Consider the following 14,581-nt stretch of genomic DNA (forward strand, 5'->3'; position numbering starts at 1 on the left):
TAAAATAGACATTAAAATAAAGACTATTACAAGAGACAAAGAAGGACACTACAGAATGATGAAGGGATCAATCCAAGAAGATATAATAATTGTAAATATTTATGCACCCAACATAGGAGCACCTCAATACATAAGGCAAATGCTAACAGCCATAAAAGGGGAATTGGAAAGTAACACAGTCATAGTAGAGGACTTTAACACCCCACTTTCACTAATGGACAGATCATCCAAAATGAAAATAAATAAGGAAACACAAACTTTAAATGATACATTAAACAAGATGGACTTAATTGACAGTTATAGGGCATTCCATCCAAAAACAACAGAATACACTCTCTTCTCAAGTGCTCATGGAATATTCTCCAGGATAGATCATATCTTGGGTCACAAATGAAACCTGGTAAATTTAAGAAAATTTAAATCATATCAAGTATCTTTTCCAACCACAGTGCTATGAGATTAGATATCAATTAGAGGGAAAAAAATCTGTAAAAAATAGAAAGACATGGAGGCTAAACAATACACTACTACATAACCAAGAGATCACTGAAGAAAACAAAGAGGAAATAAAAGAATACCTAGAAACAAATGACAATGAAAACACAACAAACCAAAACCTATGGGAAGCATCAAAAGCAGTTCTAACAGGGATGTTTATAGCAATATAATCCTACCTCAAGAAACAAGAAATGTCTCAAATAAACAAACTCACCTTACACCTAAAGCAATTAGAGAAAGAAGAACAAAAAACCCAATGTTAGCAGAAGGAAAGAAATCATAAAGATCAGATCAGAAATAAATGAAAAAGAAATGAAGGAAACAATAGCAAATATCAATAAAACTAAAAGCTGCTTCTTTGAGAAGATAAACAAAATTAATAACCATTAGCCAGACTCATCAAGAAAAAAAGGAAGAAGACTCATATCAATAGAATTAGAAATGAAAAAGGAGAAATAACAATTGACAGTACAAAAATACAAAGGATCATGAGAGATTACTACAAGAAACTCTATGCCAATAAAATGGATAACCTGGAAGAAATTCAAATTCTTAGAAAAGCACAACCTACCGAGATTGAACCACGAAGAAAGAGAAAATATAAACAGACCAATCACAAGCACTGAAATTGAGACTGTGATTAAAAATCTTCCAACAAACAAAAGCCCAGGACCAGATGGCTTCACATGCAAATTCTATCAAACATTTAGAGAAGAGTTAACGCCTATCCTTCTCAAACTCTTCCAAAATATAGCAGAGGGAGGAACACTCCCAAACTCATTCTATGAGGCCACCATCACCTTGATACCAAAACCAGACAAGGATGTCACAAAGAAAGAAAACTACAGGCCAATATCACTGATGAACATAGATGCAAAGATCCTCAACAAAATACTAGCAAACAGAATCCAACAGCACATTAAAAGGATCATACACCATGATCAAGTGGGTTTATTCCAGGAATGCAAGGATTCTTCAATATACGCAAATCAATCAACGTGATACACCATATTAACGAATTAAAGGAGAAAAACCATATGATCATCTCAATAGATGCAGAGAAAGCTTTTGACAAAATTCAACACCAATTTATGATAAAAATCTTGCAGAAACTAGGTATAGAGGGAACTTTCCTCAACATAATAAAGGCCATATATGACAAACCCACAGCCAACATCGTCCTCAATGGTGAAAAACTGAAACCATTTCCACTAAGATCAGGAACAAGACAAGGCTGCCCACTCTCACCACTCTTATTCAACCTAGTTTTGGAAGTTTTAGCCACAGCAATCAGAGAAGAAAAGGAAATAAAAGGACTCCAAATTGGAAAAGAAGAAGTAAAGCTGTCACTGTTTGCAGATGACATGATAATACACATAGAGAATCCTAAAGCTGCTACCAGAAAACTACTAGAGCTAATGAATGAATTTGGTAAAGTAGCAGGATACAAAATTAATGCACAGAAATCTCTGGCATTCCTGTACACTAATGATGAAAAATCTGAAAGTGAAATTGAGAAAACACTCCCATTTACCACTGCAACAAAAAGAATAAAATACCTAGGAATAAATCTACCTAAGGAGACAAAAGACCTGTATGCAGAAAATTATAAGACATTGATGAAAGAAATTAAAGATGATACAAACAGATGGAGAGATATACCATGTTTCTGGATTGGAAGAATCAATATTGTGAAAATGACTCTACTACCCAAAGCAATCTACAGATTCAATGCAATACCTATCAAATTACCACTGGCATTTTTCACAGAACTAGAACAAAAAATTTCCAAATTTGTTTGGAAAAGCAAAAGACCCCGAATAGCCAAAGCAATCTTGAGAACGAAAAACAGAGCTGGAGGAATCAGGCTCCCTGACTTCAGACTATACTGCAAAGCTGCAGTAATCAAGACATTACGGTACTGGCACAAAACCAGAAATATAGATCAGTGGAACAGGATAGAAAGCCGATAGATAAACCCAAGCATGTATGGGCACCTTATCTTCGATAAAGGAGGCAAGAATATACAATGGAGAAAAGACAGCCTCTTCAGTAATTTGTGCTGGGAAAACTGGACAGCTGCATGGAAAAGAATGAAATTAGAACATTCCCTAACACCATACACAAAAATAAAGTAAAATGGATTAAAGACCTAAATGTAAGGCCAGACAGTATAAGACTCTTAGAAGAAAAATAGGCAGAACACCCTATGACATAAATCACAGCAAGGTCCTGTTTGACCTGTTTCCTAGAGAAAGGGAAATAAAAACAAAAATGAACAAATGGGACCTAGTGAAACTTAAAAGCTTTTGCACAGCAAAGGAAACTATAAGCAAGACGAAAAGACAACCCTCAGAATGGGAGAAAATATTTGCAAATGAAGCAACTGACAAGGTTTTTCCTCCAAAATATACAAGTAGCTCATGCAGGTGAATATCAAAAAAACAAAGAACCCAATCCAAAAATGGGCCGAAGACCTAAAGAGACATTCTGTAAAGAAGATATACCGATTGCCAACAAACACATGAAAGGATTCTTAACACCACTAATCATTAGAGAAATGCAAATCAAAACTACAATGGGGTATCACCTCACACCAGTCAGAATGGCCATCATCAAAAAATCCATATATACAATGGAATATTACTCAGCCATAAAAAGAAACGAAACTGAGTTATTTGTAATGAGGTGGATGGACCTAGAATCTGTCATACAGAGTGAAGTAAGTCAGAAAGAGAAAGACAAATACTGTATGCTGATACATATATATGGAATTTAAGAAAAAAAAATGTCATGAAGAACATAGGGGTAAGACAGGAATAAAGACACAGACCTACTAGAGAATGGACTTGAGGATATGGGGAGTGGGAAGGGTAAGCTGTGACAAAGCGAAAGAGAGGCATGGACATATATACATTACCAAACGTAAGGTAGATAGCTAGTGGAAAGCAGCCGCATAGCACAGGGAGATCAGCTTGGTGCTTTGTGACCGCCTGGAGGGGTGGGATAGGGAGGGTGGGAGGGAGATGCAAGAGGGAGGGGATATGGGAACATATGTATATGTATAACTGATTAGTTTTGTTATAAAGCAGAAACTAACACACCATTGTTAAGCAATTATACTCCAATAAAGATGTAAATAAATAAATAAATAAATAAATAAATAAATAAATAAATCTACAAACAATAAATGCTGGCGAGGTTGTAGAGAAAAGGGAACCCTTTTGCACTGTTGGTGGGAATGTAAATTGATACAACCACTATGGAGAACAGTATAGAGCTTCCTTAGAAAACTAAAAATAGAACTACCATATGACACAGCAATCCCACTACTGGGCAATATACCCTGAGAAAACCATACTTCAAAGAGAGTCATGTAACACAATGTTCACTGCAGCTCTATTTACAATAGTCAGGACATGGAAGCAACCTAAGTGTCCATCGACAGATGAATGGATAAAGATGTGGCACATATATACAATGGAATATTACTCTGCCATAAAAAGAAATGAAATTGAGTTAATTGTAATGAGGTGGATGGACCTAGAGTCTGCCATACAGAGTGAAGTAAGTCAGAAAGAGAAAAACAAATACCATATTCTAACACATATATGGAATCTAAAAAAAAAGGTCATGAAGACCCTAAGGGCAAGACGGGACTAAAGATAGAGACCTACTAGAGAATGGACTTGAGGACACAGGGAGGGGGAAGGGTAAGCTGGGACAAAGTGAGAGAGTGGCATGGACATATATACACTACCAAATGTAAAATAGATAGCTAGTGGGAAGCAGCTGCATAGCACAGGGAGATCAGCTCAGTGCTTTGTGTCCCCCTAGAGGGGTGGGATAGGGAGGGTGAGAAGGAGACGCAAGAGGGAGGAGATATGGGGATATATGTATATGTATAGGTGACTTACTTTGTTATTAAGCAGAAACTAACACACCATTGTAAAACAATTATACTGTAATAAAGATGTTAAAAAAAGAAAAAAAGATGCTCAACATCACTAATGATTACGGAAAGGCAAATCAAAACCTCAATGAAATATGACCTCACAGCCCCTAGTATGGCTACTACTACTACAACAATAATAACAGAACAACAACAACAGCAGAAAATAACCAGTGTTGGTCAGTATGTGGAGTAATTCAAATTCTTGTGCACTATTATGGAGAATGTAGAACGTTATAGCCACTGTGGAAAAAAGTATGGTAGTTCCTCAAAAAAGTAAAATAAAATTGTCATATGATCCAGAAGTTCCACTTCTGGGTATACACACAAAAGAACTGAAAGCAGGGTCTCAAAGAGATATCTGTACACCCATGTCATAGCAGCATTATTCACAATAGCTGAAATGTAGAAGCAACTCAAGTGTCAATTGACAAATGAATGGATAAAAATGTGGTACTTATAATGGAATATTATTCAACCTTAAAAAGAAAAAATTCTTAGATGTTACAACATGGATGAACTTTTACGACCTTATGCTAACTAAAATAATACAGTCACAAAAGGACAAATACTGTATAATTCTGCTTTTATGAGATACCCATAGTAATCATACCCATAGGAATTCTAGAAACAGAAAGTAGAATGGTGATTTACAAGAGCTGGGAGGAGGGGCGAATTGGGAGTCATTGTTTAATGTGTATAGTGTTTCAGTTGAAGCATATGAAAAGGTTCTGCAAATGGATGGTCATGATGGTTACACAATAATATAAATATGCTTAATGTACAGTTAAGATGGTTAAAATGGTACGTTCTGTGTTATATATATTTACCATCAAAATAATACAAGAGAAATATAGAAATGAGGGATATAAAATTTCAGATTAAAAAGCCACAATAAATTGAATTGAAAGAAAATCTACACAAGCAAACAAAAAAAAAATATCTGAGCGAAATCACTGTGAAATTGCAGAACACCCAGTACAAAGATAAAATGCTGAAAGTTTCTAGTCAGAAGAGAAAAACAATGAACAGAAGTTCACACACATCAGACTGAGAACTGAATGGCAATGGACTTCTCAAAGGTAACACTGGAAGCTAGAAGACAATAAAACAATTCTGAGAAAATTCTGAAGGTTCTACACAGTTAAATCATCAATCAAACATAAATGTAGCATAAGACATGTTTAGACTTCCAAGATTTTAAAAAATTTACCTCCTATATATAATTTCTCAGTAAACTAATGGAAGAAAGCACTGCATTAACTTAAGAAAATAAACCAAGAAAGAACAAGATATAGAATCCTGGAAACAAGGATCACAACACAGCATAGAAAAAAATGAATTCTCGGGATCACAATTGAAGTGATATACCAAGATGACAGCTGTTAAGAACAAGTTTAGAAAGCAAGCAGTCCTGATTAAATCAGCAAATTAAGGGCTCAAGCAGAAGTATCTTGAAAATAGATATATGTGGGTGTGCTTGGTGATAGTGGAGGTTTGACTCTTATGAGGTTTCCAAACAAGTTTTAAAAAAATAGTATAAGAAAGTAAACATATTCTAATATATTGTGTGATTCCGCTTTGAGTAGTATTTACATAGCCATAATAATAAAAATAATAAAAATTAATTAACCCCCAAATAGTGATAATATAATTCTATTGGGAGAAAAGAGGAGGGGACATGTTAAGAGTGTGTATTAGGGAGGATTTATAAGATAATTAAACCTCTATCTTTCACAGTAGAAATTGTACATAATATCTAAAATTGAAAAAGAAATTTTAGCAGAATAAGCATATTACTTGGAAATATAAAAGTAAATAACAGAAGAGTCATTAATAATTATTAAATGATTATTGCCTTGGGGTAGCAAGAAGCGTGAGTGGGGAGGTATGGAGCATGGGACTATTATTTTTCCTTCATTTCATTTTGGTTTATAAACCTAGGAGTTCAATAACTGGATTAAAATAAAATTACTTTTAAATAAATGATGCAGAGCTTTAGGAAATATATAAAGTACATGAACCTCATAAAGAAGTGAGGAAATAACAAACAAAGCCTGACAAATGAGGATCTGGTAGAGTTTGACCAGTTCACATACATAGAAGAAAAAAAATCAATAAGGATAAAGACACTACCATGAATTTTTAAAAAGGAAAAAAAATCAAATATTTCAGAATTAAAAGGATGGAGGGAGGGGAAAATGGGAAGTTGTTGTTTAAAGATTATAAAATTCCAGTTTTACAAGGTGGAAAAGTCCTAGAGATCTGCTGTACAACACTGTGCCTATAGCTAACAATACTGTATTGTGCACTTAAAAATCTGTTAAGAGGGTAGGCCTCATACTAAGTGTTCTTGTCAAAATAATGTTTAAAAGGTTTAAGAGAAACCTTGAGAAAAGTTTTAAGACCTTCAAATTATTTTACAAAACTGTTTTTATGATTCTTCTGTGAAAGACAGAGGTAAAGAAAAGAATGTCATCTGATCATAACACATTTTATCAGAAGAAATTCTGCAAAAACAAAATAAAAACAGGTACACATATGATGACCAAAATTTTATTAACAATAAAATGTATTTTTGTGTACAAAAAATAATTATCTTCAAAGCCTGAAGGACATTTAATATCATTTTAACTGAAATAATTTATATTAATTAATCTGATACTTGACAGATTTCCTGAAAGAGGTAACATACTGGCACAGCCATATGGGAAAAACACTATCAATTCAATATGGTTCTTGCTAATACTTACTTCTCCTAATTCCCAACTTCTACTCAAAATCAAGTCCTTCATATCCATGAAACAACTTTCTGCATATATATATTTATAAACTATTGAAGGAGATATGAATATTTTATCTAGAAGTCTCAACATGTATTTCATGGAGTCATATTTATAGTTCAAAATTAACATGACCAACGTCTAACAAATTTAATTACTCATCAAAATTTGTTCATTAAATATAATTTTAAAATTCATATAACTAACCTTTGAATGAGATGTCTTGGTTTTCCTGTTTTTAATTCATATAAAATAGAAGAAACATGTTTTCTCTGTTCACTAGAATATTTTAAATCAACAGGAGAATATATATTCTGTGGAAACAAAATAAAAGCAATGACATCAATGATAATATCTCATATATGTTTTAGAGTTCTCAAAGAACCCTCACATGTGTTATAATACATTACCATAATTGACTTTTATTTAAAAAACAACAGCAAAAACCTGTGAGGTAGGCAGAGTTAAGAAAAGATGAAAAGAGTTCCATTATGTATGATTCTGATAAATTATCTTTCTATTAAGAGTTAATGATATACTTTGGACCATGTTCTAAGGGAAATTGAGTGTAAGGGGGATCTGTCAGGAGGGTGCCATGACAAAAGGAATCAGAGAGGAGGAGAAATAAAGAATAAACAAAGAGAAGCAAGATAATGTTGCCCAGGAAGCCTGATGGAAGATTCAGAGTAAGAAAGGAGGGACAAAATTATTTCACAGAATACTAAAGGATAGTAAAATAGGTAGAAATAAATGGGGCCAGAATTATCACAGGCCTTAAAAGTACAAATGGATCAGATGTGTGTGGAAGGGATAATAAGTAGAATATTGATAAGGAGCTTTGTGTAAAGCAGAGGCACTGTCAGATGTAAACTATACAATGTCTGTAAACTGGTTGGGGATGTTTCAATAACTGATTCTGTGTTATCTCTCTTTCTCTTCACAGACCATTCAGGATTGGTACAGAGGAACCAGGTCAATCAGGAATCCAGGCTCTTTCAAAATGTATCATCTCTTTCTTACTGCATCATCTACATGGCTTCCAGCCTCAAGGTATACTCATGAGTCAAGATAGCTACTACAGCATCAAACACCATGTCTATATTTCAGTCAGCAAGATGGAGGAAAGGATAAAATGACAAAAGGGCACAGGCCATGTGTCTTAAGGAACTTTCCCAGAGGCCCTTCCAAAAATTTCTGTTCATAACTCACTGACCTCCCACAGCTAAAAAGGAGAGGGTAAGAAATGCAGACTTTTAGCTAGGTACTTTACTTCCTGGAGTAAAATGGTGGGTCTGTTACCAAGAAAGAAGAGGACAGATATTTGTAGGCAACTAACAGTCTGCTACAGGAAATAAAAAAATCAGAATCTTGGGAAGGGACATATGTTTGTATTTGGAAAAACTTTCCCAGGATATTATGCTTTCCTTGATGAGAACCACTGGTCTAAATTCTGAAGATTCACAAATATATATCCTCAGATAGATCTCTTTTCTGAGATGCTTGGTTCTGTATATTTGCTTACGGAATACTTGTACAGTGCTTATCATTTGCCATTATTTTAAGCTCTTTATAGATATTAATTTATGTAATACTCATAACCACCATGAGCTGTGTTCTTTCGCCCTGGAAAATCTCAAAGACACAACATACTCAAGAGATTTGAAGTCATATCTTTCCTCTAAGACTATTAATACTTATTTCTAGTTGTAGTGAATAGCATTACCTTCATCCAAGGGGAGAAAAAGTCACATAAATTCTCTAACATGTGATAGCTGATAGAATTTTTAGACAGATAATTTTTTTCATATTTCCCCTGCCTTGACTGTCCACTTATCCAAACCCCCTTTACTCTACAATTTAGAAGAAACACTTGGATATGTGTCCTAGTCTCCTGTACTTAATTTTATGCCCAAATTCCTACACCATATAATACAGATATATTTAATTAAATATCCTTGATCTTATTTTTATCTTTTAAATTTTATATGTAATGTCCTCTAATTGATTTTTTGAAAACATAGTCTCTATGCAGTGACTCATTGTGCAAGAATTTTTTTTAATGCTCATGATAGGTACTAGGTATTATCTCATCCTGGAATGAATCTGTTTTTATTCCTCTCTAAAAAATCCTTCACTGTAACTCTTACACAACACTATTTTCAGTCTTTACATGACAAAAATATTACTTTTTGCTAGAAAGACAAATAAATAGCTACATTTGAGTTACCGTATTCTCTCTATATTTAGAAATATTTTTAAGGTTGTCAAGAATAAATATAATAATACACTATCAAAACATGACAATATTTTAAATAATGTTGTTTCTATTTTCATTTGGGCTCAGTCTTACTATTAAAACATGACAAAAAATGTAGACCACTGTTTTGCAATCAAATCTGTAACAATCAGTTCTAAATGCTTTTTCAACCTCAGATTTGTCCATCAATCTTCTTCAGGCCATATCATCATTCTTATATCTTCTTACATCTATGAGTTTTGCTCTATTTTGGTAACTGCTTTCTGTCTTTCCCTCCTGACAATGCAATTCATCATATGTTAAAAAATCACCTCAAATTCTACTTCAGTCACAGAAATGGACCCTTTCTGTGCTCTAGATCTCACACTTATATTCTCCTCATGAGAAAATAATGAAAGTGGAATGAAAGGATATGTTCAACAATTCTGTTTCCACTAGTACTTATTTCTTTACACCCCCAAAAGAATAAGGAAAATTTTTAAAAGGTATATATCTATCTGTCAAATCTGAGTATCCAGACTCTATCACAAATAAAGTTAATTTGCAGAATCATGAAATTTAAAAGCCTCCAAGTCAAATCAATAGCTAGCTAGTTCCTTTTAGAAATATATTTTCTTTAGTTTGCCCACTTAGCCGTTTTTATATACTATCCACATATAATTGTTTGTCATTATTTAAAATAATTTTCCCTTCCTTGGCTTTTATAAAAGAAGAACCATGACAGAGGGTGCATATGTGATAGTGAAACAAATCTATAGAAAAATGATCAGAGTGTCTAAAGCCCTAAATGAACTGAGGCTTATACAAGCTGCCAACATAAAGAAAATGGAATGTTTGTTTTATGTACGGTAAGAAAAAAAAGAAAGGATGTGCCCATTTATTGATTGATCTTCCAAATGACAGAGAAAACAAGTTATGACAACACTGGAGAAAATCTAATATCTTGTTTTCAATAACAGAAAGGATATTCTATTAACTAAAGTGCCTTAAATTTAACACTGGTCTTCAATAATTTAGGAAAACATTTAAAGGATTTTTGGTAGCATTTAGAAAAGAAATAATCTCCAAGGAGCAATATATATTGAAAATAAACTAATTACATCAGATATAATTTTATTTTTAACAGGGTCAGAATTAATTCAGGTTCAAATATCCTTGATATGATAAACCTGCATTTTAGCAACATGTTTGATAAACACTTTCACTACTTATTGAAAGACAGTATGATTAGGTGGAGATCAAAGATGTTGAGTTATCACATGGAAAAGAGTAAGGATTAATAAAATGATGCCAACCTGAAGGGAGATCTCTAATGTCTTGATATGTGAACATGTTCTTAGCCCTGTGCTGATCAAGTTATATGAATGATGTGAATAAAAATATAAAGAAAATGCTTATCAAATTTTCAAAGGGGGTGGTAAAAGCACAAAATCAGTTAATTCTGGACAAATTTAAAAGATTATCAATAGACTGGAGCAATGGGTCAAATTGAATAGATGAATATTAATAGGAAAAAATATTGCAGTTGGGCAAAATGATTTTAATCACTACAATAATATGACTTAAAAACATGAATGATAAAAAATATTTTAGTTAAGAGTAAATTAAAAGTCCATTGTGTGATGACTTTATGCTGTATAAGCATTCCATCTAGAATGAGGGAAATGGCAATCTTACCATTTTCATATCTGAACCATAGCTGAAGTACTGTTTCAGGTCAGGGCAACATATTTTCAGATGATTATAGATAACCTGGAACATGAAAAGAAAGGAGCCTACCTACTGAATTATTTTTAAAGTAAGCCCTATGTAAATAAGCCACGTATAAATCTAGTGTAGAGAAGAGATAACAAAGAGATCCGGGCTTCTCACGTCCTCCAACTGCCATCTTCCTCATCTTGTAAAATGATACCATTCTCTTATTCAAACCATAAAAATTTAGGATTTCATCTCTATTTTATCCGTTTTCTGAAACACTTTATCTAAGTCATCAGCAAATCTTGGCAATTCTACCTTCTGAATCTATTTCAAATCTGTTCACTTCTCTCTGTTTTCACTTTACTTCTCTAGTGTAAGCTATAATCATCCCTTCCAAACAGAAATAGCCTCCTATTGGTCTCTGCCTTAACCGTAGCTGTTACAAGGTATATTTATATTTGTCAAAAGGTAAATATGATCATGTTTCTCTTTAGCTTTAAAATCCCATAATGGCTGTCCAAGGTGCTCAGTCCTTACTATGAGGTACAAAAACCCAGCAAAATATGGCCCTTGACTACACAATCAAACACATCTTGTGCTACTCAACTTTGTTCACTATACTCCTGCCACACTGAATTTCATTCAGTCCCTTGAACCCAACTCAACTAAAACAAGTTACTTCACACCTCAGATCCTTGTGTAAGCTCTTCCCTCTGCCTAGAACACTCTCCTTCCTATACTTTGCATGGCTAGCTTCCCATCCTTTAGGTCTTAATTGTAAATATTATCTCCTCAGATAAAAACATTCTGTAACAATCCTATGAGAAGTGGGCATCATCCTATTATTCCCTATTTCAGCACCTTATATATTTAATTCATAACATTTATCACAATTTTATTTGTTTGTTTACTAGGGTTACATCTTGTTTTTTTTTTTTTCTTTTTCCTTAGAATCTAGTCCACAAAGGGCTAAAGACTTTGCTTATCTTGTTTATTCAAAGCCAGGAATTGTCCCTGGCACTCAGCAGATACTCAATAATTATTTGTTACATGTTGAATTAATAGTTCTAAAGAGAAGTGCTAGAAGGAATGAGTGAAGGTTTAGGAACTTTGGCTAACATAAAATAATATAATATAAACTTCATTTTATGGAAAGCATCTAACAACTAGACATAATTTTAAAATAAATTCCTAGCTTATATTTTTTAAAGGACTCTACCCCAAGTAACACTTTTCAATATTCTATTCTTTCATTCCTGATATTTTTCATACTCTATGGTTACTCCAAAGCATTTCACTGAGCAACCCTTTACAATTATCCTATCCCCTTCTTCTAAGCTCTTTATCATGTACATCAACACAGATTCTCTAAATTTTCTGAAGCATCTTTTACTTTATCATTTCTCAATACCCACAAAAAAACATAAACATAACCATCTGATATGAATAATCATGTATTTATTCAGGCACATGTCTCTATCTACCTACATCACAATGACAATGAAAGAACTCTTCTTTGATGGTACTGAGTGGAGAAGCTAAGAAAAAATCATCTATAAGAGGTATGGAAATAGGGAGAGATCATCTGTATATGATTAAATATCATTCAATCATAATGAGAAAAAATTTTTCTCAGAGTACTACTGAAAATTGGAATAGATTGAGGATCTATGGAGCTTCCTGTAATTGACAAACCAAACACGTACATGGTTGTAAAATATCAGATGGATGACTGGAGTAGATATTTAATTCTCCAAAGAGAAATGATAATTCATCATTTAATACTATGGAGTGGTGACAGTGGTAACAATTTCCTCAAACTCCTTTCTAGACCAAGGGTAAATAATTTATGTCAAATTTTCTGTCTTTGAAAATCAGGATTCCTTTTCAACCCTTAGTGGTTTGAGTTTCTAAACTTAGGCTAGTTAGTGTTCTGAGGATGGTTTGGTTTTGTTTTCACATTATATATTATGCAAATCAGAGTCCTTTGACTTTAAAGGATATTACAAGTCTTTGATCAAAGCATATTGTTAACAGAGACTCATTGTTATGTTATCTATTTATCCCTGTACTAGCTATACTATCTTATACCCAAGCAAGCATTTGTTTTGTCTATATTATATATTGTTCATTGTAAGTAGTCTCCATTTCAAGGATGATTCCAAAAACCTCTTTAGAATCACAGCCAAGACACCAGCCCCTTGGTATCCTACCCCATTTGTTGTTTTTGTTATTGTTTCTGTTGCCTTTCCTCTTCTCAGCCAAGACATCATCTTTAAAACTGCTAATCCAGATCTTAGGTCTTCTATATAATACTCAAAGACATAACTTTAGGAGTATGCTAAAACCGAAACGAAAAAAAGTTGTTCTTTTATGTCTGAATGAAAACCTGTTAGCTCTAGTGTTTGACTACACACCCTCTCATTAACTTAGCAAGCAAAGCCTTCACCAGAGGGGAGGCTAATATATAGTGATCCATGTATTGCAAGGTCCACTTGATCTCTGCTTTAAAGAATAAGTGCTAGTTAACAGGAAAAAACATGGAGGAAGGGGCATGTTTTAAGATAAAAATTTTATGAGGAAAACGTTACTTTTTAAGATAGTCCCCTTTAAGCAACTGGCAGGTTTAACTGATATTTGAAAAATTGTTACTACCTTGTATGTGATCCCAATATTCTTGATATATGGGGAAGAGAATTCACAAAGGATGACCTGTATAAACAAACACAGGAGAAACCTAGTAGATATAGAAAGAAATGTGACATTTCTCTTCTATACAAAAAAGTAGCCACGGGAAATGAGGATGGCTGAAATTATATTTTGCTGCAATTGTCCAGTTAAAGAACATGCGGGAAAAAAAGCATTATAGGAAGATATGCTCCCTCAGTTTAAGAATGATTAAAGTCTAAGTTCTATCCTTACCAAGTTTAGAGGTGCCAATGAGTAAACCATTGAGGCTCACTCTTTGCTATATGACACTGGTAATACAGCAACTGCTTAGTAGTAGTGGTTGTCAAACCCAGTAAAAAAGAGATGCTGCAAACTTCCAGAGTTTAGACTAAGTTACAATTTCAAGTTCAGAGAACACAACAGTAGTTCATGAATAGTAATAATTGATAGTAGGCAGAGTAATGAAAGTAAAGGGCATGAGGAAATTTCGGAGTATACAAGTTTATGTTTCTTCGAAAAATCTCTCCAGAAATGTATTTGATTACTATTTACATGACAATGCAATTATATTCATAATCCTTTTAAAATATATATTTTTTACATTGTCTAATAGACAACATATTATATAGTAATAATTGAAAATAATTCTGTATCTTGTTTGCCTAAGGATCACATTTAAAAAGAGTGTAACTCTACATAATTGATATAATTTTGTTCATAACT

General features: G+C 33.4%; 1 protein-coding gene across 1 annotated transcript in view; it reads right to left on the reverse strand.

Annotated features, from left to right (window-relative positions):
* Window positions 1-14,581, reverse strand: part of LRRIQ3 (leucine rich repeats and IQ motif containing 3) — a gene marked incomplete at its 5' end in the record, with an annotated part of 152,711 nt that overhangs the window by 61,033 nt on the left and 77,097 nt on the right. Inside the window, 1 exon segment of the mRNA XM_082612144.1 lies at window positions 7,441-7,547. Coding sequence (XP_082468270.1) covers window positions 7,441-7,547 — 107 coding nt within the window.

This window comes from Mesoplodon mirus (assembly GCF_964341445.2).
Source record: "Mesoplodon mirus genome assembly, chromosome: 3".
Classification (NCBI taxonomy): Eukaryota; Metazoa; Chordata; class Mammalia; order Artiodactyla; family Ziphiidae; genus Mesoplodon; species Mesoplodon mirus.